The sequence below is a fragment of the Martes martes genome (genome assembly GCF_963455335.1).
Source record: "Martes martes genome assembly, chromosome: X".
Taxonomy (NCBI): Eukaryota; Metazoa; Chordata; class Mammalia; order Carnivora; family Mustelidae; genus Martes; species Martes martes.
The window spans coordinates 32122562-32141206 of NC_137897.1; the positions used below are offsets into that span (position 1 = coordinate 32122562).

The 18645-nt window shown below is 50.8% G+C and overlaps 1 protein-coding gene across 1 annotated transcript in view; it reads right to left on the reverse strand.

The window, feature by feature from the left end:
* Window positions 1–11762, reverse strand: part of SRPX (sushi repeat containing protein X-linked) — a 119663-nt gene extending 107901 nt beyond the window's left edge. The window contains exon 1 of the mRNA XM_080795786.1: window positions 11606–11762. Within this exon, the coding sequence (XP_080651912.1) occupies window positions 11606–11708 (103 nt within the window). The 5' untranslated portion in view covers window positions 11709–11762. The remainder of the gene's footprint in view (window positions 1–11605) is intronic.
* Between the last annotated feature and the right edge of the window lie 6883 nt (window positions 11763–18645).

An 18645-nucleotide genomic window follows, 5' to 3' on the forward strand; every position in this document is an offset into this window, starting at 1 on the left:
AAAAAAAATTAAAAATCGAATTACCATATGATCGAGTAATTCCACCACTGGGTATTTACCCAAAGAAAACAAAAATACCAACTGGAAAAGATACCTGCACGCCCATCATTATACCAGCATTATCTACAGTAGCCAAGATATGGAAGAAACCCACATGTCCATGGATACACAAATGGATAAAGACAATCACACATTCACACACACACACACAGTGGCATACTACTCAACCATAAAAAAAATTACCTCTTGCCATTGGCGACAACATGGATGGACCTACAGGATACTACGCTAAATAAAACAAGTCAGACAAAGACAAATACCATAAGATCTCACTCATATGTCAAATCCAAAAAAAAACAAAAAACAAATGAACAAATGAACAAACAAAAACAACCTAAATGGACCCTTAACTATAGAGAACAAGCTGGTGGCTACCAGAGGGGAGGGGGTGGGGAGCTGGGTGAAAGGGAGAAACTTCCAATTATAAAAGAATTAAGTCACAGAGATGAAAAGTAAGGTATAGGGAATACAGTCGATAATACTGTATTAACACTGGTGACAGATGGTGACTACACTTACCGTGGTGGGCACTAAGTCACATCTAGAATTGTTGAATCATTATGTTGTACACGTGTAACTAATATAACACTGTATGCTAAATTGTACTTTAATAAAAAATAAATAAAAATCACAAAACCAAATGTGAAACCCTAGTCTAGTGAGATGCCATGAGAAAACAATTTGGAAATGACCACACGGGTGGATCTGACACTTGCACAAAGCATCGGCATCACCAAGAAGGTTTGTTAAAACACAGACTGCTGGGCCCCCCTTCCCTCACAGCCAGGTTCAGTAGCTTTGGGGTGCGGTGGCCTGAGAATTTACAGATCAAAGAAGTTCCCAGGTGGTGCTGCCCCTGCTGGTGGGTGGTTTTCCCCTAGCTTCCCCGGTCCTCTCTCCCTGAAGACTTAATGAGCACCTGGGTGGCTCAGTGGGTTAAAGCCTCTGCCTTCGGCTCAGGTCATGATCCCAGGGTCCTGGGACGGAGCCCCGCATCGCATCGGGCTCTCTGCTCAGCGGGGAGCCTGCTTCCCCCCCCCCCCCGTCTCTCTCTGCCTGCCTCTCTGCCTACTTGTGATCTCTGTCTGTCAAATAAATAAGTAAAATATTTTTTTAAAAGACTTAATGAGGTCATTAGCATATCAGTGACCCTGAGCAGTCCTGCAAGAAAGAAGCCTCCTTAACCCAGCAGTTTCCCAGCTGCACTGCTTTCTGCGGACCCTAGAATATATCTATGAACTTCCCCAGGAAGCAGTGCTTCAAGGAAGCCACTTATAGAAATGTTCTACTAGGGATGGTCCTGACCAGCAGAAAGATTAACCGCTCATAAGAGAACAGCACCTGGCAAAAGATACATTGTCCAAATCAAGCCCCCAGCACCCAGGTCAGGGGCCTGGGGAGTTTCAGGCCATGTCTCAAGGAAGTCTGCCAGTAGCTAGCAAAGGCCAGTCGGCCTCCAGCTTTGAATTAGGATACCAGACCTATTCTTGCCGAGAATTGGCAAGAATAGACCCTCGTGTCTAGAGGGCCTGGAAGGTGACCAAGCCTCAAACACAGATAACGAGACACCCCGTTCTCTGTCACATGAATTGACAGCAACAGTGTACGGTGCTAGTTACAGCATGTGGGCCTATATCTCTTCAAAGACCCTCGACCAAAGGCGAAGATGAGCCTCATGGGGAATGAGAAGCAGCCCGAAACACCTAGGAGTATGTTAAAAGGTAAATTCTGATTTCCTAGGTCTGAGGTGGGTTTTGAGATTCTAGAGTTCTCTAAAGCTCCGGGACAATGCTGGTTCACGGTCCATACCTGGGACAGCAAGGCTCTAGTTCAGGAGTGGCAGACTTTTTCTGTAAAGGGCCAGACAATAAATACTTTCGGCTTTGCAGGCCGCATGGTCTGGGTCATGACTGCTCAACCCTGCCGTGGTATCACCAAGTGGCCACAGACAGTACCCAAATGGGTGAGCCGGGCTGGGACCCAGTGACACAGATATCTGAATCTCATAGAATCCTCCCGTGTTAGAAAATATTCTCCTTCTGACTTCAACCATTTTAAAACTGAAAAACCATTCTCACCTCACTGGTCATACAAAACCAGGCAGCCGGCCCCATCTGGCCTGCCCGGACTGACTTTGGGGATCCCTGCCCTAGACTCCTAGTCCCCAGCCCAGATCTGCCAAAGCAGAATATCAACCCTAACTTCCCCCGCCCCCCTTGCCCCGGAAAAGTGGGAGGCTCCCTTTTTATTGCTGTTACCAGTTCAGTCTTTCTGACTTGCCCAATTCCTGGGGCTACGGGGAGGGGCTGGGGGGAGTGCTGCGTGCGAGGGGCAGCGTGTGCTCTTCTGACTTCCCACTGGTGTTGTTCCCCCACCCAAACAGGGCTGCCTCCTCCCTCACCCCAGGGCATCAGTTTCTAGGACAAAGATGTGTAGTCCCCGAGGTGCCGCTGGTGGGGCAGGGGAGGCCCAGACCATTCTCATGTAGCTTTCTTAAGGAGCTAAAATTATTTCTAAGGGACAAATTCACTGCAGAGCAGAGCCCCACGAGGCCCCTGTCACCCATCACCGAAAGACGGCTTTGCTGCTGCTGCTGCTGGAGGTTCAGCCAGGCGGGAGGGCTTAAAAGGACACAGAGTCAAGGTCCCTCTCGGGCTTGGGTTTGTTTTGGAGTTGGAAGAGGGAGTAGAGACCTAAAGGCTGGGCTGGCTTATCTCAGGAATGTCGGGAACTTCGGAAAGGAAGTCTAGCGACCATGATGAAGGCAAAGCCCACAGGAAAGGGGAAAGGAGGGATAGAGAGCTATTGTGTGGCCCATAGAAACAGGCCAGCCGCCCTGGTCTGGCAAAGGACTGAACTCATTCATCACACCAGTACTTCTGAAATTTCACCGTGGATAAGGATCAGTGGAGGGATCTTATTCGAATGCACATGCTGCTAGTCTCACTCGCTCCCAGGGGATCCCAGGATTCCTGCACGCCAGGATGCTGTCCATATGCCAGTACCCTTTCTTGCTTTGTTCTTTTAAGCAGTCACAAGCCGTGAAATACTATGGTGGATTCCACATGGGCTGAGCCACTGAGAGCAAGGACCAACACACGAGTAAGGTTGTTCAGGGACTTGCCTACATCATCACACCCACCAAAAGAGGGAGCAGGGTCTCCAATCATCCCGCCCGCCACTCTTCAGTCCTGAGTCCTGGGTCGGCCTCCATCCTTTTCCTAATGAGCCCAGAGTCTGTCTCCTGACCAAGCCCAGTACCCCCACACCCGCACAAGGCGTTTCCTTCTAATGCACCCAAGGGTGCCTGATAACCAGCAGTGGACCTGCAGCCAGCAGTGAAAGGGTGGCAGGCAGCCGTAGGGGACTCTCACCAGTCTCCTTTCGTAGCTGGCAGAACAGATGCTGCTTTCTCACTCTGTCCTTGAGTAGAAGCCGTTAATGACCTGAGCTAAAATGATAGCACTTAATCAAAATGACAGATAATATCAAGAGTCGTTGAGGTGTGCAGAAGCTGGAACCACCACATGCCACTGGTACGAACGGACAAGGGTACAGTTGCTTTGGAAAATCATCTAGGTATCTAGCCAAGAGAAATGAAACCATATGCCCACAAACTTACGGGACTGTTTACTGCATTACTCATAAAAAGTGGAAACACAAATGTCTATCAGCTGATGACTGGATAAAATGTGGTCTACCCATGCAGTAGAATAGACTTCAACCGTACAAAGGAATCAAGTAGTGATACCTGCCTCAACACGGATGGGCTTTGAAAACATGACTCTCCGTGAAAGACACCAGGCACAAAAGGACAAATATTGCACGATTCCATTTACACAGAATGTAACGAGTAGGTAAATGTGTAGTGACAGAACAGGCAAACGGTTGCCTAGAGCTCGGGTATCAGGGGTGGGGAGTGATGGCTAAGGGGCACAGGGTTTCTTTTGAGGAGAATGAAAACGTTCTAAAATTGTGCTGATGGATACACAACTCTGTGAACACACTGAAAATCACCGCATTGGTTTCCATGGGTGAATGGTCTGGGATATGAATTCGATCTCATTAAGAATATGGTGACCTATCAGTTGGGGAGCTCAAAGCAAGTGGTGGACAGAGGGAGCATCTGGGACTCCCAGCCCTCGAGGAACACGCAAGCAGCCCCAGGTGTGAGAGCCTGCTGTGGCAGCCAAGTGTCGGGAGACACAACCACGCCGAAATACACGGGGACGGGGCCCGGCAAGCGCAGGCCGTGTGACTGGTTCCGGCCTGCCCCTCTCCCCCCGGGGCCTGGCAGGTGCCTCGCACGGGGTGGCCACTCGAAGACCGAATTCAGGGCAAGGCCAGAGCGGGGGCGGGGCAGAGTGATGGGAGCTCTGAAGCCACCACTTAGCTCTAAACCCAGCTGTGCTTCTCATGCCCTAGGTCACCCCAGACAAATGCCCTCCAGCTCGCTGGGCCTCAGAGGCTCATCCCTAAGACACAAGGAGCTACGTCTCGGGCCCTCCCAGTCGGATATCCCACGGTTCCAGAGACCAGGTGGCCCACACAGGGGAGCCTAGATGTGGATGAGAAACTCCTCCGAGAATCTCCGCAGAGCCTGAAAGCCCAGCAGGGTCAGCACTGGCCGGAGGCGTTCTTCCCAGCAGCTCTTGTGCCACGGACACGCTGAGAGCCACCATGAGGACATGAAATGGACGAGAGACCCCAGGACCTGCTCACATAGCCAGAGGCCTCAGATCCATGAGTAACTAATGGGGAAAGAGTATGTTTCCACCCCTTGGAAAGCTAGATGGGAATCTAAGTGGAAACAGGATTTCAACACTGGATATTTAAAGGACTCAGAGCCTTTGTCTGACGAATGCTGAGTCAGTGGCAACAAGTCTGTCAGAGTTCCTATACGGAACGGCCAATCTGGGGGCAGAGTCACAGAAGGTGGGGGACGTGGCCACGCCACCACTTCCTCACCACTCCACAGTGGGCCTGCCAAACCTTGGCTCAGTCTTTGCCCTGTGGCCCTAAATTAACCAGTGTTTTTGAACATTCCTGGATCCCTGGATCTGGCACGGTCACTCAGCTCAGCCACCCACACAGTAAGTGGCCAGCCAGAGTCATCAGTCAGAGGGTCCCGGGATGCAGTCGGTGTTGGACAGACGGACACTCACGAGGCACAACCGGGAGGACACTGCTGACAGCCAGCAATGGGACATGAGAAATCAGCGGCCGGTCCCCGGGATCCAACATGTGACAGGTCACCGTAAGAACAAGCGGGGCAGGAGAAAGCGCACAATGCTATTTTCAGGCCAAGGCAGAGAGTCTGCCCCCAAGTCTGTGCTCGGATTTGTCTGACTATTACTCATAAAAAAAGTTTTAAAACCATGATACTCAATTTACAACCCCAAACCTCTGGGATAATCCAAGCCATTAGGTCCAAGCCCATTTATCCTCTCCCTGGAGAACAATGCAGAAAGAGACATCCAGTATGAGCTAAGGATTACGGGCGAGTGAATCATGCATCTCCGGAATGAACACTCCAGAGGTTTCTGGGTCAAGCGCGCCATGCGGATCGTAAGATCCAGGTGAAACCAATTATCATCTGGAAAACTGGGGAGCTTAACAATGCTACCAATGGCTTCTCTCTTGCACAAGCTTTAGCCTTAAACCTTGATCTGCAAATCCTGCCTCTGGGACTCCTAGGAGTTTCTGAGTCTCCTAGAATAGTGCCCCGGGGGGATCTGACATCCAACAGCCCCAGCCATTAACTATGCCTTGGCTCGCCGCCTGTCCAGAGGGGGTCTCCTGTTCAGGACAGTGCAAATTTCCTCTGACGTTTTGCTGTTGTGCATTCCTTTTTCTCTGGGAATTAGCATCTTGGAAATTCCAGTGAAATCCTACAGGGATATTTGAAACAGAACCCTTGTTCTCCGCCACGATAAATTATTTTAGCCGGTTCTTTAAGCCACGAATATGGACTAAAGATCCTCCTCCAGGTCGCAGACTCTGGGCTAAGCGAGGGGTACAACGAGTTGCCAACCCAGGCCCGAAGGCAATTACCATCTATGATTATGCCTGCTTTGTTGGGTGTCGCTTTTTAATCGAGGAGGAGAAGATGTACCTCTGGTTGCGACCTGAGGGACCCCCGGCTCAGCGGTTCAATCGCAGTTTTCCTATTCTGACAATTTCATCTTACTACACATGTGCAGTGTTGTGTCCATTAAGGGCAGCTTGCTCACGCAATTCACGAAGAGCTTCTAGTGATTAGTGGTTCTGAATTGGGAGAAGGGCCTTCTCCCCAGAAAAAGAACACCCATGCGGATTTTTCTTTCCAATTTCCAGATGTTCATAGAGAAGTGCCCGGACCTCTGCTAACCTTCCTTGGGCCTGGGAGCCACTGTCACGGGCCTCAGCCATCCACGAGCATCATTCTCTAATGTCCAGGCCCAGGGCTCCTGCAATGGCATCTCTCTGGGCTCCCAGAGCCTGTCAACCCGCCGCTGCTACATCATTTCCCCCCATAGATAAGCCCGTGTTTCCTTCCCCATAAGACAGAAAACACCAAGAGAAGGAATTCCCCACCCTCTTCACCCCGCTGTCCCAAGCACACCATCATTCTGTGTCCGCTTGAAAAAGTCTCTGGGTAGAGCCCCGTTTTCATTAGGAAAGGCAGAAAAAGTTTCCATTTCAGAACTACTTTCAAATATCCAAGAGAAAAGAATTGGGGCTTAAAAGGCTCCCATAAACAATGGCCCATAAAAGCTGACAGTCGAGAACTCACGCGAGGGCCAACCTAAGGAAGGGGCCGGCGTGAGCGACTCCCCAGGACCTGGAACTCGTTTACACCGCTCGGCTGGAAGTGAGTCCGTAACCTGGGTATTCATCATAACTTGGCTGCCCCAAGTTCATACTATGGGATAGCCTGGCAAAAGGAATCCTTCTTCTGTTTAAACTCAATCTTCACTTTCAATTACCCATTTTAGCCCTGTTCTCTGAAAGGGGAATTGACGGAGCACACACATTCGCGTTCACTAAGGAAAGCGTTCAACCACTATAGCAAAGAGGCCAAGAAAAATAATAAATGTACGCTCCAGCTTGTGGCTGCAGTAAGTCTCTCGCCTTACAGCCCCCAACAGAGAAGGTTATTGCTTAAGCAGAGGGTGTTCAGGGAGTGAAAAAGCAACCTCTATGGCCAGCGAGCCACAGTCACTCTGCATGGAGATTCATGGTGGCACAGAGCCCTGTTGACCTGTGCACGATTCTCTCGGCTCCTTTCTTTCCAGGGGCCCATCAGCCACATTATAGGGCCAGTAACTTGACCAGCACAGACACCCTCTTGGCTCCAGGTGCTTGGCTAGGCCCCAGAAGAAATACAAAGAAGGGGAAGACGTGGTAGCGCCTGACTTGCAGAGGTCAGAATCTAGAAGTATACAGGAGTGCGTAAATTATTGTACTGTATGACACATGTCATAAACACCACAAGAGAAACATGGAGTGCCGTGGGTATTTAACGGAAGGCAGAAGCTTCCCATTTAGGGGATCAAGGAAACATTTCATCCAAGACAGGGTGAGTCCGGAGGATGGGCAGAATTTGGGCTGACAGGTGGCTGGGGTTCGGGGGGATGGAGGGAGGAATTCCAGGTGCAGGAAGCAGCAATCGCCAAGAAGAGGGAAAATGTGGTTCAAGCTCTGTGAAAACAGGTAGTCTGTTTGGCCACATTTTAGGAAACCAGGAGAGAAAAACCAAAAATTTAGGCTGGAAGCAATTGTGTAGTCCGCTGAAAACAACTGAGAACTTTCTAGTTAACGTGAGAGAGGACAGGCAGCTGCCGCTCTCAGTGTTTGAGTAGGTGTAAAAGTCGTTGTACTTAAAAGACCAGTATCTGGCCAGAGAAAGTAGAATGAATTAGAATGAGGGAGACTATAAGCAAAAATGGTACGGTAATCGTGGAAAAGAGAGGCCCTATATTTCAGTTATGGTGTGAAGACTGATGAGATGGGAAGGTCTGAAGACAGTGCCTGAAGGACGGTTTCTGGTGTGTCTTTGAGCTCACAAAGCTGTGAAAGGAGAAGCAGTCACACCAACACACTGGACTGCAAGTTTCTCGGTGAAGAAAATGCTGGATGAAAATGTCCTGCTCTCCCGAAACTCCCTGCTTTTTAATTCCCCCTTTTTAATGAAGAGGAACTTTGTCAGGTCCTTACACCTTTTAACTCCGAAGAGAAATTTCTAGCTTAGCCTGCCCCCCGAGAGACTTTAATTGTAGATTGTGGGGCAGATGTTCACTTCCTAATACTTATCTATGGCACTTTGGAGGATGGCTCTGGCTCATGTGGTCTGGCTGGGCTTTGAGCAAACCTCACTGGGTTTTCCTGACTGGTGAAACCACGCCTGCTCACCGGTTTTCTCACAGCATAAGATTCACGGAGCCTTTCTTGGGGCCCGCTTTGCTCATTCTTCAGCTTCAGCTTCAGCTTTGCTTCCAGGATGAGGTAGCGTGAACCTCCGAACTCTCAGGTGTAAATGAGGTTTTAAGAGTTGATTTAAGCACAGAAAAAAAAATGGAAATGCAGATCAAAACCACAATGAGCCGTCACCTCACACCTGTTAGAACAGCTATCATCAAAAAGACAAGAAGTAACAAGCGTGGGCCAGGAGGTGGGGACCAGGGAACCCTCTGCGCTGTGCTGGTGGGAATGCAGACTGGGGCACCACTGTGGAAAACAGTATGGAGATGCCCCCAAAAGTTAAAAATAGAGCTACCATATGATCCAGCATTCATTCCACTTCTGGGTGTTTATCCAAAGAAAATGAAAACATTAACTCAAAAAGATATCTGCATCTTCATGTTCTTTGCAGCATTATTTATAATAGCCAAGATATGGAAGCAACCCAAGTGTCCACTGATAGATGAATGGTTAAAGAAGATGTGGTGTAGATACACACACACAGCAATACTATTCAGGCATAAAAAAGAAAGGAATCTTGCCATTAGCAATGGACAACATGGAACTTTGAGGACATTATGCTAAGTGAAGTAAGTCAGATAGAAAGATAAATCACCATCTGACTTCCCGTGTATGTACAATTTGAAATACAAAACAAAAAACCCCAAGCTCGTAGATACAGAGAACAGACTGGTGGTTACAGAGTTGGGGGTGGGGGGAATGGATAAAATGGGCAAAGGGGGTCAAAACGTAAAAACTTCCGGTTACAAAATAAATAAGCCATGCAGATGTACTAATGTACACCATGGTGATTATAGTTAATTAATACTGTATTAGATATTTGAAAGCTACTCAGAGTAAATCTTCCAAGTTTTCAACACAAGAAAAAAAAATTGTAACTACATACGGTAACTGATGGTAACTAGACTTCTTCTGGTGGTGATCATTTCACAATGTATACAAATAGCAAATCATTGTGTTATACACCTGAAACTAACATGTAATGTCAACTATACCTCAAAAAAAGCTCCAAAAAGAACAGAATAAAAACTTTTATCTCTTATAGCCATACAAACACAATCAAACACAGACAACTTTGCTACAAACTTTCTATACATTTCATGTGGATTTTTGTAGACACCGTGTCTTTGCTGGGCTGCAAAGAATAAATCCTATGCCAGAAAAGCTGCATCAAATTCAAAGATGGAGGAACTCCAGAGACCTTCTAGGAGTGGGAATGATTTACTCTCACTCTGACAGATTTGCTATTAAATCTTGGATAGTTATATAATGATGGTGGGTGTGATGGGGCCCTTCGTCCCCACCTCCCTCTTTTAGAGGTTCCTGATTCCAGGCCTCTTACCTTCTCTCTTACCGGAGACATAATGTCCACTTGCTAAGGGAGTTCCTCTGAAATGATCTGCAAACCCTCTCTGTCACCCAGCACTTAGGGTGAATTCTGCTGATGGGATTTGCCCTGGGACACACTGGCCTAGAGAGTCTCCCCTCCCCAGCCTTCCCAAGCCCCAGCAGAGCACATTTCCTGAGAGACCCCACTGAGAGGGGCCAAAGTGGAGGCAGCCTGCTGGCTGGCAGAATTAGCCAGGGGCAGTTCCCCAGAGACAGAGAGGCGTGCCCAAACTGGCACACCCATTTTCCTGTGGATGCCTGGGCCCTGGCAGCAAGCTACACTATATTAGGGTAGAAGCTGGGAGAAAGGAGAGCAGAGGGATTTCAGATGGAAAAAGAGAAGAGGCCCCTTGGCTGAGAAAGGCTCCAGATTTACAGGCAGCTCAGAGATGCCTGGGACTTCAGCGTGAAAGGCTGTCTCCAGCTTCTCAACTTCTCTCCTGCTCCCTGTCCAGTAATGACCTCCCCTTCCCCTCTAGGTTCACTGTAACCCAACTCCTGCTAAACGGCAGTGGGCAGCATGGGAATGGCACTTGCCTGGGGCAGAGGATGAAGTCTCCTTTCTACTTTGCCCTGAATCCGTTCCTACCAAACAGCTCAAAACACAGTTGCTGTATATATCACTTTACAAACTTGTTTGAGTCATTCATTCATTTAGGGCTGTGCGGAGTATTTCCAGCAGCCTTCTCTCCCTCTTCGTACCCCACTACCTGGAACCCTCCACCGCCACCGGTCTGTCACCCAGAACTTGGTAGGTTCATTCCTTGGACCCCCGATTTAAACTGCCCATAGCGTTGAGCGCAAAGCCAAATGCCTGCACGCCCTGAAGTCCACACCACCCACCTTCCCATTAGCACTAAATTAAACTGCACCCCCGGATTTCTTCTCCATTGCTGGGGGTCAGGGGTGCATCCGTGTTGTCCTGCTCTCCTGAAGCCTCTGCTGACCTAAAACTCCCAGATGAGGGAGTCAGCTGAAGCTTTTTTAAAGGGCAAATCTAAAGATTTTGTCAACACCAAATCTGAAGATTTTGTCAACACCAAGAGAGCTCCGAATAACTAACTACCTGGGGCCCCTTAGATGCTAGAGACCACGCCCCCGCGCAACAAGAAGCCACACCCCCTGCCTCGCCGAGCCGCGGCCGTGTAGTCCCGGTTCCTTGGGGCTAACCGAGCGCCTGCCACAAGTCACCACTCTCAGCTGGCACCTCTCTCCCAGAGGCGCAGACTTTCTCGGAATCCCCAGCAGGGGGGGTTGGGGGATGCGGGAGAGGCCCCAGCCTGTGCCGTCCCAGGGAGCTGCTCGCCCGCGGCGCGTGCCCTGCAGCCCCCGGGGGTGGCCCGGGACCTCCAGGACTAGCTGCGGGCCCGCCCCCCGCCCCGTGGGCCTCGGCCGTGCGCGCCCCCCCAACAGCGTGTCAGGCACAACTACTCCAGGTGGGGAGAAACTAACCCGCCGCCAAACTTCCCTTCGTGGTCTCGGGCGCCAACGTGGGTCCGCTCGGGCACCCGACAGCGCAGACCAGAGGGTCCGCGGCTCGCGGCGCCCGGCGTGGGGCCGACAGCCGGCTCTCCCCTCCCGGCGCCCAGACGCGAGCCCGCTACGCGTCGTCCCCTCTCTGGGGCAGCCAAAGCCAAGTCCCGGGCAGACAAAGGGCGCCCGGCCGGGGACGCTGCCCCGCCTCCGGTCCTACCTGGGAAGGCGCGGCTCGGCGGGACCCTTAGCAGCAGCAGCAGCAGCGGCAGCAGCAGCGGCGGCGGCGGCAGCAGCGCGGCCCGGAGTGCGGGGCTCCCCATGGCGCGCACGGCGCTCGCTCGGCTGGGCTCGGCTCCGGCTCGGCTGCGCCGCGCGCCTTCAGGGGGCGGAGGAGACAGACGGGGCCGAGGGGCTGCGCTGCGAGCGGGTGAAGCCTAGCTGGAAAACTCCTCCTCTCGCCGCTACCCCTCCCTCTCGCCCTCCCTCCGGCTCGCCTGGGGCCTGCCCTCCTTCCTCCGCCTCCCCCGGACGCTACCGCGGTCCGGGGCTCCGACCCAGCCCCTCCTTTGCTCCCAGCGCTTCTCCTGGAAGCGGGGCTGCCCCCCCCAGGGCCGGAGAGCGCCAGGAACGTGCCCTAGCACGTCGGACGACCCCAAACACCTTCCTGCTCTCTGATTCCGCTCACCCCGAATACACACACCGGTGCCCAACCTTCTCCCAGATCCCGGGCCCCCCACGCTGTCATCTGTGCTGAGAGCCGCGTGAGCCATTCTGTGTGAAGGGACGACCGATCGGGTCCACAATGGCCCTTGCGGCCTGGCTATTAACGGCCACGTTCACCGACCTGACCCCTCACGACCACGTCTCAGGTTCGGTACTATTATGCCCATTTTACCCAAGAAGACACCGGTGCTTGGAAACTTGCCCAGTTCACCGTTATGGGCACAGAGGGGATTTGAAGTTAGGTGTGCGGTTCTGAGGACACCAACGTCCATACTACAGCTTTTTTGTTTCTCTTGTAAGGGAATGAATCAAGGGCTGGAAGGGGAGCCTGCTGAACTGCGGTTTGGAATGGGGTTTGGAATGGGGCTTGAGGTTCTCTTTCCAGGTCGGCTGACGGACAGGCACAAGGCACAGAAAATTCCCCATGTCTCACTCCCAGTCTTGGGAATGCAGCTGTTGCTGTTTTCTGCAACCCAGTTTCACCATTTCCTGGGTTGTTCTCGACCACCTCCAAGGACATCAGGACCAGCACGAAGCCTCCAACCTGTGGCCTGCCATCAGGATAGGGATTCTAGGCTGCCTGCAGAACAGATCTGGTTTTTTCTCTGAGTCTTTCCCAAATGTTTTTGTTGTGTTGTGAACCCACAAGGCAGCACCTGGCTTGTTTCCTGCCCCCAAGGGGGTCTTAGCTAAGGCAAATTGTGATCAGGGCCGCTGCATCAGGTTGTGCACAGTGCAAAGGTGCCTGGAGGAAGAGGCATGTCGGAGCGGAAATCCAGCCACCTCTGGGTCGGGGAGCCCTGCGCCTAGGCAAGGGCCACATACATTGAGGAGGGGCAACTTTCTCCTTGGCCGCTAGTCTGATCCACTAGCTAGGCTAAGAGCCCTGGGAACATCCATCCAGAAGGGTTTCAAAGTCTTTTATCCCAGTTCTCACAAAAGCCCCTGACTTGAACTTCCATCTTACCCCTCTAGGGCTGGGGGTGGGTGCTTTTCTCCATCTCCCGTGAGATTCTCCACAGCTGCTCCCTGCTCAGGGAGCCAACAACCCTTCAATAACACCATGGGTCACAAGAAAATGAGGGAGAGACACCTCACCTGTGGCCTCTGTCAGACCAGACTCACCTGGGCCTCCGAGTGGTTCTCAACCCTGGCCAACCACAAAGGGCCAGGGGGAGGGGTGGGCACTTCATGAAAACATCACATCAGGGCTGGACCCCAGACCAATGAAACTAGAATCTTTAGGGAGGTGGCCTGGAGTTTGGCCAGATGCATATTTTTCTTCCCCCAAGTTCAGTGGGGCAGGTTTTTAAAATGGGCTAAATTCTGGACCAGCATTTCTCAACCTAGGCACCATTGACATTTGGGGCCTGACACCATTTTGCTGGGAAGAGTGGCTGCCTGTGCACCAGATGCCAGGGAAACACCTCCTCTTCCAAGTCATGACAATGAAAAACTGCCAGACGTCACGTGTGCCCCAGGGGAAAGTCTGCCCCCAGGGGAGAACAACTGTTCTGGGCTCATGAACAGAGGTGAATGTGCACCCCAAATTCCAGGTCCAGGTTAGTCTGCCCGGTGGCCCTCCTTCACCATACCACTTCTGAAGCGAGCTCTCCTCACAGAAACCAGCCTAAGTTCTATTACAGGGCTGAGAAGGAACCCCTGGCTCTCTCCTAGCACCGGAGTCTGGCTGAATTATAGCAAACACCACTCTGTTGAAGAGTTTTACTCTTTGCGTGTATAAGGCTACGCAAAATGAGCTGTCAGAGAAAAGACAAATACCATATGATTTTACTCACATGTGGAATTTAAGAAACAAAACAAATGAACAAAGAAAAAAAAGAAGAGAGAGAAACCGAAAAACAGACTCTGAACTACAGAGAACAAACAGATGGTCACCAGAGGGGACTGAGGGTGGGGGGATGGGAGAAATAGGTGACGGGGATCCAAGAGCGCACTTGCCACGATGAGCACTAACGTGGAATAGTGTTGAATCACTATATTGTACACCTGAAACTAATATAACACTGTATGTTAAGTATACTGAAATTAAAATCAATAAAATATTATACCAAGTTTTATGGTAAAAAAAATTTTTCTCTGCTGCCTTAAAGCAAACTCCAATCAGATTTTATTATTCTTACTGTTACTACTATTATTATTATTTTTTAAAGAAGGCTCCACACCCAATGTGGGGCTTGAACCCATGACGCAGAGATCAAGATTTGCACTCTCTACTGACTGAGCCAGGCACCCCAACACTGCTACTATTATTCCAGGTTTCTCTCTCTCTGATAGAAGGGATGGGGGCAGAGGAAGGGGAGGGAAAGAGGTTATCAGTTCCTCCCACAATATCTTGCTAGACAATACGACGGTTATGTAGAAGAATAAATCTGTCAAACAACTGAACCCAGAAGATGGGGTAATGAGTCCATGGAAACAGGAAGAGAAGTCACTCAGGGAGTGCCACAGAGCTCTGATCTCATTCCTGTCCCGCTTGACATAACAATCGAGGAACTGAAAAGAAAAAAGACACGGTTGGTGTAAGACACCAAGACAGGCAGGCAAGAAGCAGGTTCCAAACATCTCTATGGGCAGGAATGCTGTATAGACGCTGAACGGCGAAGAGGATCAGTACGACCTCCTGCATTAGACCTCAAAAACCAAGCACACAGATACAGAGGAGGGGAAAATGGCTTCAAGGGAAAACCCGTGAGAGCACAATCTAGTTGCTTCCAAACCAAGAAAGAAAGATTTCCCGGGCCCCGCAGGGCCATGCTGACAGCACCTGTTCTGTCCACCGAGGCATTCCTGAGGGCTGGGCAAAGTGCCAGAGGAGAGGAGAGGAGAACACAGACATCAAAGCCTGGTGGGGGCTGTGGAGGTGTCTTTCCATTCTGTGCAGTGGCGAGGAGCTTGGCTTAACCACCACACTCTTCTCCTGAGTCAAAGCGGGAAGACCCACAGTGGCGAAAGAAGAGGATTCCAGAACTCATCCCCACTTTCTGCCTTGCGTTTGTCAGCTGAGACCAGTGAAGGAGAACCTGCCGGCCACCTCCCTCCCTTCTGAAGGACAGAGATTTCCTGTGGACGGACGTCACTCAAGGCCCTTCCCTGCCTGTGCCCCTGCCACTTCCCCCACACCACCTTGTCCGCCTATAGGCTTTCCAACCAGTTCTTCTCTTTTCTTTCCACCTCTTTTCCGAGTAAAGGGCCTGCAGTTTGAGGGGAAAGCTGGTGGCCACTGCACCTCAGGAAATGGACTGACATTTCCCAATGTCGAGGAGCCTGTCTGAAGTGAAGCAGCCTGTGTCAATGCTTCCCAGGCCATCCGTAGTAAAGGACTATTATTTCAAGATGTCTAATCCAAAAACGAAAACGAAAACAAAATAAAATAAAACAAAATTTCCAGGGGCGCCTAGATGGCTCAGTTGGTTAAGTGTCTGTCTTTGGCTCAGGTCATGGTCCCAGGGTCCTGGGATCGAGCCCCGCATCGGGCCCCCTGCTCAGTGGGGGAGCCTGCTTCTCCCTCTCCCTCTGCCCCTCTCCCACAAGCTCTGCACGCTCTTTTTCTCAAATAAATGGATAAAAAATCTTAAAAAAAATTTCAAATCCATCATTGATCGATGCTTTTGTAAAATCACTAAACAGGGCTCACTAGAAAAACAAAATGGAAAAAAAAAAAAAAGCCAGAGAGCAGCACGGCTCCGGGGACCACACTTCGAGTAGCACAGTGACAGTGGATTTAGCTTTCATGCTCCTGTACGAACTACAGACTACAGTAGACACTCCAGGTCTGTGGGAACTCAAGACAAGGACAAGGAGATTTGACCTCAATCTCTTGAAAATCCTGCTAAAGGAATGCCAGAAAGATAAGGCGCATTGGGCTTTTGCTGACCGCTATCTATTAAATATCCGGAGGGGAGAGGGTTAAAGTAAGAATGTTCCAGGTCAAGATCAAAAAGCAAAGGCCCGTCCAAGAATAGTATCTGTTTACAATCCCCTGGCTTCAAGAGATTTCTTCTCTTTCTAAGATAAATATTCAGAACGAAACAACCCAGGCTCTAGGGTATGAAAAATGTCTGCAGCATAAGGGAAAGGGAATATGTCTGCTCTAAAGATTCAAAGGAAATAATTTCTTTTATAAAAATAATAAGCTACCAAGAAAGGGAAAAGCAACTTTAGAAAATATTTATTTGCCGTATTCAGTAACAGATTCGAGGGAATTGCTTTTAGAAAGTAGAAACAGGAGGTCATACCGCGAATTGAGAAATAAAAGAACACAGAGATTTACAAAGGTAATTAACGGCTTTCGGTTTCACTTGCCACACGCTAGGAAGTGATCATTCCTGCCCTGGGAACCAGAAAAAGCTGGGCAAGCGGAAAAATCAGTCCCTTTTCTCGGACCCAACGAAGCACTGGGTTTTCAGGGCAAATCGTCACCCATTGCTATGCAGAAAGACCGGCACAGCCACACAGTGCTGGCGGAGATGGGCTTACCTGGAGCAGGAGACACTCGGGAGCCATAAATTGGTAGGAACACATAAATGGCAATTTAGAAAAATTGCTGTAAGCTGAGTGCGGCCTGTCAGGAGTGTGAGAAACTCCTGGGGCCGAGGCACAGCACAGACTCCCATGGTGCTGTGGCCTTTACCTCCACGAAGCCTACCAGGTTTTCATGATGAAGGTCCAAGAGAGGCCCCGCCTGCTCTGGCACGGGGACCAGGAGAGCAATCCTTCTGAAATAGGCCCCGAGACTTCTCCACACAAATGGGCCCCTCCCCGAGGGGAGGGACTTCACCAGAGCCTTATCTCACCTCGGGGAAGGGCATTTCCCTCCTCTGGGTGATGGATTCCCAGAAAAACCTCATTTGGGGAACTGCTTACGTGGTCTGGAGTTGCGGGGGGGGGGTGCTGCCAGCCACGGCCACTCCAAATTTGGGTCATAGGTGTGGGTACAGGAATCAGATCGGGTCAGGAGTAGAACTTTATCCCCAGGCTCCGTGATTAGAGGGGCAAGCACAGGTCCAGGCAGGCCAACCAGGCTTGTGCAAAAAAATGTTCAAACAAAGCCGGATTGAAAGAATCCATCTTTGGTTAGGCACCATATGAACTGGACCTAGGAAATGCTAGCTCTGAGTGGGGCTCGGAAAGCCGAAAGACCCCACCATGCAGGACGCCCTGCCACTGGGGCCATAGGCCCCGGGACATATAGCAATACTCAAGGTGGCAGCGGCAGATAAGGAAGCATCTTGAAGTCTCTGGCAACCTCCTCTGGGTGAAGCAAAACCTGACCCTTAAAATTCTGTAGTAAGTCTCCACCGTCTCTTCGGGATTCCCACTCCGCTTTCCAGAAACTTTGGCCTGCTACCGGCATTACTGGAGACTGAAGGCTTGACCACAGGTCACCAAGTTCCATTGGATTCTGAGCTGCCTGTCACGAACGGAGTGCTGTCCAACTGGCCAAGCCATGAAGTTGGGTGTGCAGAGCAGCACTCCCTCACCAAACGGAAGTGATGGTGTCCTCAGGCACATAAGATGCATCAGGTAGAGGCCCAAAGTCCCATGGCCCCTACTTGCACTACATGACCTTCTCTCATCCGGTCTCCATCTTGGGCCTGATGGAGCATTCCCTAGGACCGGGTGACTGAGGAAAAAAAGCCTCTGAGAGTTGTGCCTCCATCCCACCTGAGATGGCAGAGCAGCGTGTCATGCACCGCAGCCCTACTCTCTGACAGCTTTGAGGGGCCACGTGGAGGGGAGACCTGGAAGGCAGGACTTTGACTAGTTTACCTGATTGTGTGGATAGACAGTCACAAGGGATATGCATTTTCCTCCCCCGGCCACAGGTTTCTGCCCAAATCACCAGCCTACAGCCCTACAGAATTCCTTCTGTGCCATCCTGGTATTTCGCAGGTAGAGCCTCCCGTCGGGGGACTGCCTTCATGGCGAAGGGAGTTAGGCCATGGGCGTGCGCGCATGGAATTCACTGGTCTTACCATGTCCCCACGAGCCTGTAGCAGCTTGCTAGAGGGAGAGCACCCTTTCGAAGACACCAGCTAAGAGGGCTGCAGGGCTGGCCGAGGTCCTTCTGGATGCTGGACGTGCTTCGAGTCGGCCTCCAGTCTACGATGCTGTTACTCCCATTACCAATACTCACCATCCGTGAGTCCAGGGGTGAAAACAGGAAGGCTACTACTCCGTGTTACCTCAGGCGATCCATTAGCAACATGTTACTTCTCATCCCTCTGATGGTGCATAGGCTCTGCGGGTCTAGAGGTCTCAGTTCCAGAGAGAGGAATGCTCCCGCCAGGGGGTCCAACAATGACCCCACTGAAGAGGAAGTAGAGACCGCTGCCTGGGCACTCAGGGTGCCTTGTGCCACTGAATGTGTAAGAACTTATTTTATATTTTTATATTTTAGCAAGAGGCTTTCATTGAGGTTAAATAAAAACCTTGTTGTTTAACCCTTAAACTGTCCCTGCTCCCCTTCCCCCAGGGGATTCACTTAAAAACAAGTCCCGGAAACCAGCT